The sequence below is a fragment of the Phyllopteryx taeniolatus genome, chromosome 6 (genome assembly GCF_024500385.1).
Source record: "Phyllopteryx taeniolatus isolate TA_2022b chromosome 6, UOR_Ptae_1.2, whole genome shotgun sequence".
Lineage (NCBI taxonomy): Eukaryota > Metazoa > Chordata > Actinopteri > Syngnathiformes > Syngnathidae > Phyllopteryx > Phyllopteryx taeniolatus.
In genome coordinates, this window is record NC_084507.1 from 29,332,962 (window position 1) to 29,341,867 (window position 8,906).

Here is an 8,906-nt window from a genome sequence, read left to right on the forward strand (position 1 = left end):
GGGCAATTACCTTTTCCAAACAGGGCCAGCTAGCTTGGAATAGTTTTTTTTCTTCATAAATAAAATCACCATATTAAAAAGTGCTCAAGGTGTTTGGCCACCTTATTTTACACCAAGCCAGGTCCAGTCTGTGACTCAATGTTTGGGAATCACTGATCTGCGTGCCAACACACTAACCATCCTTCCTAAAAACCCTTTTTTATCACTACAATGAAAAAGTTCACTCTTTGGTAACACAAAAAGCAGCCCTGGTGGGAAAATAGCTACAAAAAAATACAATAATCATGATGGTTGCATGTAAAAGATTACTCTCTCTTTCTTCAGCCTTTGTTTTAATTTAAAAAGGACAGCAGCCTATTGTACAGAATAACCATATATTAAATTGCTTTTATGCTAAGAGTAAGGCTACAAACGTATTGCACAACTCTAATACTTATTTGTTTGAATTGTGCCTCCACATGCACTTGATAGCCAGACACTTTTACTTTTGTACCACTTGTTGCTACCCTTCAGGTGAGTCAATTTGTTCCATTTGGACTTCTTGTCATTAGAGGTTTGTTAATTATGAGACTCCTGAAGAAGAGCAGACATTTCTCCTGAGTGAAAAATAGTCGACACGTAGCGCACACAGGAACTGCTCCCCCCCCAAGCTGAAAATAGCAACGGTGCGTGACCATCTACTGCGTGTACCTTCATTAATTAACCGTGGGTAGACAGTGTGTGCATAGAGCAGAATCAGGTTCACTTTTCCGACAGATGCTGAGAGAACGTAGGCTTGTGTGCAGGAGGTACTTGCCAGTCATGTGAAACCCACTCTCTCTTTAGGGGAAAGCCAGAGTTTTTTTGTTTTGTTTTTTTGTACAGCACATAATCCAAAATCCATCAGGGAAAGACATCCAAAGGGCTGGTTATGCACCATGTGAGGCAAACCGGGGATATGGTGTTTGGCGGAGGACTGAACAAAGGTTGTCATCAAGATGTCAGGGGATGCAGTGACGCTTTCATCAACGCCTACAGTTTAGTGGATGCAAACAAGTGTATAGTTATTGACTGCTGTGCTGAATGAAGTCAATAACCCGGCAGGGTGCTCAGGATCAAGAGTATGGATTTTACTTTTACCTTTCCTACAACATGATAGGTCTTACTGAAAAGACGATCAGCCAAGTTGACATATCGCCAAACAGCCCGATTACAAGCGTCACTTTTAGTCGCAAATCAGAACAAAAGTAATTATGTGTTATGTAGCGCCTGATAGTAGAGTGGATATAAAGGCTACACACACCCCAGGTTTTTGTGATATGAAAAAAAAAGACACCAAGATAAATCTTTTCAAAACTTTTTCCATCATTAATGTCACCCATAACCTGTACAACTCAATTGGGGGGAAAAAAGGAAATCTTTTTGAGAGGGGAAGTAAAAATAAACAACTAAGATGACTGGTTAATTCTGAACAAAGCCACATCTGAAGTTATAAGAGGGTGTGCACACCTGGGCAACCATTATCTCAGTTGTTTATTTTTAATTCCCCTTTTGAAAATATTTAATTGTATTTTTTGTTTCACAGGTTAAAAGTCACATTAATGGTGGAACATTTTTTTGAAATTATTTATCTTGGTCTAAAGTTAAAAATCACAAAAACGTGGATTATGAAGAGGGGTGTGTAGACTTTTGCTATCCACTGTGTGTAAATACCAGTAATTATCGTGGAACACCAGATTATGTGCAAAACGTTTGAGTACCAAAAAAAGTAGTGATGACAAACTATGTGTTCTTGTGAACAAATGTATATGAGTGTGTGAATAAGAACAGGTCTCATATTTCCAATTGTTTTTAATAATGTGGAAAATGTCAATTGTGACCAACAAAACACATTCAAGCGCTGCATTTATTATTTACATGGTCATCGTTAGGACACAACGAAAACGGCTCACAAACCTGATAACCTCTCATTCTCTGAAAGTGGCCAATGACGTCGCTAATCGTGTAGACGCGCACATGGCCCATGTGCAGTCGTCCAGATGGGTATGGGAACATGGAGAGAACATAGAACTTTTGCCGGTTCTGATCCTGGAATGAAAAAGGCGGTCAGAGTCATGAATATTGTAGGAAGGTGAGATCATAAAACTTGATTTTGAGCCTGTTGTAAATCCTAGAAAATACAATTCTGGCTTTGGAATTAATTTTCTTTCAAGGCGGTTGCATAAACGTGGAGGTGAGATAAAGAACAATAACCCATCACATGCACAGAAAGAGCAATGACTTGTGTATTTCTGTATGAGGCTCAGAAGAGAGTCTGAGCTGTTGCACTGTTGAATGGATGGTTTTCAGTCACAACACTGTTACCATGGCAACCAAGTAAATGCCAGTTAGATCGAGCTATACATGATTACAGGAAACCTGAGCCATGAATTTTTCAATAAATTAATTAGGACAAGAGCTGTCATGAGCGCACTTCATCACTGTCAGCCACACCATCAGACTAGGATGTACAATCAGCCAGAGACTACGGGTAATAGTGGAGCAGCATTTGGGAGGAAGACTAATTATCGCTCAATCAAGTAATTTAAAGAAAACCTTTCACGACATTGAAATGTATAGGCTTGATTTTGGGGTTTTGCCATTCTTGCAGAGGGAAAGCAGACTACGAATCGACCCCAGAAAAATGTTGTAATTAATATACTTTGTTACTCCATGAACATATTTTAGAATGTATGCATTTTCTTCAGGGTACAACTACATTTGCTGCATTTAATTTAATTTTTATTTTTTTAAAGTTCACTTTTGAGGGCTTTAGCATTGACGATTTCTACACATAACCATGGAACTGGTAACAAGTCGCTTGCACAGTCATTAGACTGATCATTTTGTACTCGTATTGACCAAGCATCACTTACATTGATGACTATTACAGCATTGATCACTGAATACAGCAACATTTTTTAGTTGTATTTGTTTATTTATTTTAAATCCGTTTTCCGATCTTAATCTATTTTTCCACTTCGCTTATAGACAAAAAAACGACATTATTTAAAACAGGTTTTGTTCTTGGGTTTCTCTTGTTGTTGTTTTTTATGCACTGAGCATTAGCTTGCATCAATTTTCACAAAAATGATTTATTTATTTATGTTTACAGATAACGTAAAAAGTATTTTTTCTCAAAACACTTGTGTAAAAATGATCCTTGATGAATGAACTTTTTAAAATATTCAACAACTTAACATTGTAAAATGAGCTGTCAAACTGCATCAGTTGGCTGTCCCATAAGTCTGTTGTCGAAGAGTTAGAGCTTTCTCAGTCTTTTCTCATGTAGCATTACTCAGGTGAGGCAGGCGGTCTCGGAAAATTTGCAGCTTGGAAGCGCATACCTCGAGTCAAACGTTTTCAACATGTCGATTAATCACTGCTTTTGGAACGTATAAAATGGGCACCATCTTTGGCGATGTTCAGCGCAATTGCGTTCTACTACTAGGCTCCTTTCTTGACATACACGAAACACTAAAAATTATTCATGTTTCTTAGCAGGATTTCAAGTTTGTGGTCCCTTTTTAGAAAACTAGCTACTAGAGAAGCTGGAAAAGTCACAGTGCACATCAGCAGGGACACACTGAATTACAGAAGCAGACCAAAAAAAAAATTGATCAAATCGATTATTTGCCCAACCCCACTTTACATGTCAGAATGTGCATGAGCACACTCTTCTATGAGGGGGTGTACCTTGTCCAGTGAGTCCTTGCGCCACTGCGCCATGATCCGCGGGTGCCACCATTGCTCCACTCTGCATCGGGTCTCTGTCCGATAGTCCTTCTCCCACACGCCGGTCTCACTGAACAGGGTGCGGATAGCGGGCGACTGCTGGCGGTGGACAAGGTTAAGGAGAGCGGTCCCGAGTGCGCCTGAACGGACAACACTCTGAGGATACAGAACCATCCGTCTCATCAACACCTTCATGATTCTGTCACAGAAAACAGAGATGGACGCTGTAAATTGGTAGGAATGACAGCTGTCGTGTCAAATGGACAGTTTCTGATTAACTTAATGAACTTAACATGATATATCTTTTCATAATGTATCTAAACAATAGGTGCCAGTGTGGTTGGCAGAATGAGAGTAACAACCGCTGAACTGAAAACGATGGCAAAAACTTTTTGGGTTTGAGGTAGTGGTGCAGTAGCTACTTTAAAAGGGACAGACTGGGAACCTAATCCCCATCATTGAGTATGTGGAAAGGAATTTTCTCACAGGTAAAATGTTTGGTTGGGTTGTCTTTGGGTAATTTAACTCAACATAATGACTAGTCTGCTAGTAGACTACAGCGTGTGATTCATTTTAGTACAACCCCAATTCCAATGAAGTCGGGACGTTGTGTTAAACAAATAAAAACAGAATACAATGATTTGCAAATCATGTTCAACCTATATTTAATTGAATACACTACAAAGACAAGATATATAATGTTCAAACTGATAAACTTGATTGCTTTTCCCAAATAATCATTAACTTGGAATTTTTATGGCTGCAACACGTTCCCAAAAAGCTGGGACAGGTGGCAAAAAAGACTGAGAAAGTTGAAGAATACTCATCAAACACCTGTTTGGAACATCCCACAGGTGAACAGGCTAATTGGGACCAGGTGGGTGCCAGGTGGGTATAAAAGGAGCCTCCCTGAATTGCTCCATCATTCACAAGCAAAGATGGGGTGAGGTTCACCTCTTTGTGAACAAGTGCGTGTGAAAATAGTCGAACAGTTTAAGGACAATGTTCCTCAACGTACAATTACAAGGAATTTAGGGATTTCTGCATCTACGGTCCATAATATCATCAAAAGGTTCAGAGAATCTGGAGAAATCACTGCATGTAAGCAGCAAGGCCGAAAAAAGAACATTGAATGCCCGTGACCTTTGAGCCGTCAGGCGGCACAGCATCAAACACCGACATCAATGTGTAAAGGATATCCCCACATGGACTCAGGAGCACGTCAGAAAATCAATGTCAGTAAATACAGTTCAGCGCTACATCCGTAAGTGCAACTTGAAACTCTACTATGCAAAGCAAAAGCCATTTATCAACAACACCCAGAAACGCCGCTGGCTTCTCTGGGCCCGAGCTCATCTAAGATGGACTGATGCAAAGTGGAAAAGTGTTCTGTGGTCCGACGAGTCCACATTTCAAATTGTTTTTGGAAATTGTGACCGTCGTGTCCTCCGGGCTAGAGAGGAAAAGAACCATTCGAACTGTTATGGATGCAAAGTTCAAAAGCCAGCATCTCTGATGGTATTAATTAATTACCATTAATGCTGAAAAAGGTACATACAGGTTTTGGAGAAACATATGCTGCCATCCAAGCAATGTCTTTTTCATGGACGCCCCTGGTTATTTCAGCACGTGTTACAACAGCGTGGCTTCGTAGTAAAAGAGTGCGTGTACTAGACTGGCCTGCCTGCAGTCCAGACCTGTCTCCCATTGAAAACGTGTGGCGCATTATGAAGCGTAAAATACGACAACGGAGACCCCGGACTGTTGAACAGCTGTAGCTGTACATCAAGCAAGAATGGGAAATAATTCCACCAACAAAGCTTCAACAATTAGTGTCCTCAGTTCCCAAATGTTTATTGAATGTTGTTACAAGAAAAGGTGATGTAACACAGTGGTAAATATGACCCTGGAACGTGTTGCAGCCATAAAATTCTAAGTTCATGATTATTTGAACATTAAATATCTTGAATTTGTTGTGTATTCAATTAAATATAGGTTGAACATGATTTGCAAATCATTGTATTCTTTTTTTATTTATGTTTAACACAACATCCCAACTTCATTGGAATTGGGGTTGTATTAATCCGAGCAACAGAAAAGTCAATTCATTAGGCAGTCCCTAAATGATGCTTTCTACGTCTGAATTTCCATCACATCTATTTTTGAATTGACTTGCCTGTTAAATGGAAATCACGACCAGCGGTCTGTCTCCCTTCTAAGAAGCTTACCTCACGTAACAACTTCTTCTTGACTGACAAGTCACACAATCAAACTACGGTGGTAGAGAAGAGGGCTAAAAATCATCATTTAAGCCAATTGTTTTCTTAATCGCTCTGCCAAATAACAGAAACTCCGTCTTCTGTCACCCGGAAGTACGTGTGAAGTCCTGTTGAAAATGTCAACGGAACACTAAGAGACTAAAAGATTAGATTTAGAAAGCTACAACTAAGGTTAAGGCCAAAGCTAAGGCTAGGTAGATGCTTTAGTGATCAAGCTTTCCAACATGATCGATTCAGTTGGAAAGCTTTACATTTTTACTCACATGCGCACGACTGAAGTGCATTATCAAGAACAGAGTAACAGTGTGTGGCAGCTCTCTCTGTGATTTCACAGTCCATATTTTCAGCTCCATTCTTTCCAATATCCTATGAGACACACTGATAAGGTAAAGCAAAAGACTAAGGCAAAATGTATCCTTTAAGGCCAGATCTCCCAGCCCTACAATGCATTAAGTAGACAGGAAAATTCTGTAAGGAGTTGTGCCATAAGGGAGGTTTGTATGGATGCGGATCAGCATCCCATAGCTGATGCTATGTTGTCATTCTTTAGACAGCAAAATAGTAGAGACTGAATCAACAGCACGTTGGCTGGTTGCAGTCGAGTGGTGCGCTATCTTTTTGATCAGTTACCTCCGTAAGGGATTATTAAGACCATCCCTAATAGTAGAAAAGGTTTTTATGGTAACCTGGGACTTCCTTCAGTGTCTGCTATTGTGAGCAGTGCAGAGCATTAACGCCACACTGACACAGTGGGATATCTACAATCTCCACAAGCGGACATGAAAATGTGAATGAAGTCCATAATATTTTGAAGTCGCGCAGAATTCTATAGAAAGCTCAGTTCTGTTAAAATACATGATTACTGGAGTACTGATGTAAAGGAGATAAAAGCATTTGGGGAAAGTGACACCCACCTACAATAAAAGTTACAAAAAAACAAAAACAAAATTGATTAAAAGATAGTTGGCAAAAAATACATTTAAATTTGATAAGCAGAGCAGCCTAACAGATTAACAAACTAAACTGTGTGACAATTTCACATGCGCAATGTCTGTGCTAACCGGCTTGTGGGAACGTGTCCTTCAAGAATCACGGCAGCATGTCAGCAGCCAAGGCAGCGTGAGAGACTGACTGTGTTTCTATGGTGATTATTGGGCTAAACCATCGGCTTAAAAACAAAACAAAAAAAACAAAAAAAAAAGCGACTACAAACCTATATACACTGTTTTGTTGATGATATGCCAATGTTTTATATTATGCATTCTTGTTTTATTTACTTATTCATGATTGACAATTAACATTATATGAACTGAAAACTGTATACTAACTGTACCCTTCTTCAAATAAAAAAAAAAAGATGATATAGGCATCAGCCCACCTACGACCCTAGTGAGGATAAGTGGTTCAGAAAATGGATGGATACTTACAAAATGGAAAAAAAGGAGCCTGGGTTGAAAGAAAGAAAATAAAAGAATAACTTTAAAGTCTAAAATTACTGCAAATTAATTGAAAATAGGGTTGAAACCAGTATTAGGCTACATACACAATTGAAAGCAGTGTTAGATGCTAGAAGAGGGTGCTTTGTGCATCGTACTAACTAAACTATTATGAGTGTTTTGTTTTGACCCATCCATATCCTAAGGGTCTGCCTGGTTTCCAATGGCGAAACTACTGAAGAAACTGTTCATTAACCTGGCCAGAAATGAGCTAAGGTAGCTGTATCTGATATTATGACTTCGAAACAACTCTGATGCAGTGCAGTTCTACAACAGTGCAAGCCACCATAATAAACATATTGTTAAACGAATATTAAAACCAATCTGTCACACCAACTATTCAGCTACTAACCAGCTAGTTAATGCTGGTCTAGTCTTTTTATCCTCAGAGTTAATATTGATTTTGTCGAACTCGTGTCCTTCTTGCGGCTTACAAAAGTAAACAAGAGGAAGTAGAGTGCTTGTTACCTTGCTTCTTTTACGTCCGCGTCGTTGGCTGTATCATGAAAAACTCCATCGTGCAAAGCTGATGTGCAGCCATTAATGAAGCTGTCAGTGACCTGTTCCCACAGCGCACGAATGCACCATGAGCGCCGCCATCTTGTTTTGAATAAACCTTTATTGAGACGGACTATGATGACGCAACCTGAAACGCCTGCTGGATACAGCATTAAGAAAAATTACATCTCAATAAATTACATTAGAATATGGAACTAAATTAAAATGTATTCAGTACTTATACATTGTATATATTAATGAAACACTTTTGAAAATACTTTTTAAAGGAAAAATTCATGCCTAAATTATAGATAAGAAATCCTTTCCATTGTTTTTTGATTGTTTGTTACGTAATTTTCTGGTTTCTAGAGATGGGGAATTTTGGGGTTTTCGTGTGCTGTAATCCATAATCATCAAAATTATACATATTTCAAAAAAAAATTTTAATCATGAAACATTGCTCTGTATAGATAGATAGATAGATAGATAGATAGATAGATAGATAGATAGATAGATAGATAGATAGATAGATAGATAGATAGATAGATAGATAGATAGAATTTCTTTACATTTTATGGTTTGTCTTTTCATGTTGTAATTTATTTTGTAATAATTGTTCACATAATGATTGATATAGATCATGAATTCCCCAATCCTGAAGCGCAACACACACACACACACACACACACACACACCGAAAAAAGCTGTAAGGTTTACTGGAAATGTAGACGTTCGCCAAAGGGTGCCCCCCTTATCACTGTTGCTCAAACTTTCAGACACAAAAATTGGCTTCCAGTGTCTGCTCTCCCTGCAGAAATATTATCCAATATCTGGCTTTGGAAAAAGGAAATGCCAGTCAAAAACAAGTAGGGGTCCAGTA

At 38.8% G+C, this 8,906-nt stretch overlaps 1 protein-coding gene across 3 annotated transcripts in view; it reads right to left on the minus strand.

The window, feature by feature from the left end:
* Positions 1-8,133, minus strand: part of lars2 (leucyl-tRNA synthetase 2, mitochondrial) — a 33,424-nt gene extending 25,291 nt beyond the window's left edge. For all 3 annotated transcript variants that reach the window (XR_009788813.1, XM_061775475.1, XM_061775474.1), the window contains exons 1-3: positions 7,997-8,133; positions 3,715-3,952; positions 1,936-2,067 (exon numbers count right to left, since the gene is read on the minus strand). Coding sequence is in view for 2 of the 3 variants with exons in the window: in XM_061775475.1 (XP_061631459.1) it covers positions 1,936-2,067; positions 3,715-3,948 (366 nt within the window). In the remaining variant the exon portion in view is untranslated. The remainder of the gene's footprint in view (positions 1-1,935; positions 2,068-3,714; positions 3,953-7,996) is intronic.
* Between the last annotated feature and the right edge of the window lie 773 nt (positions 8,134-8,906).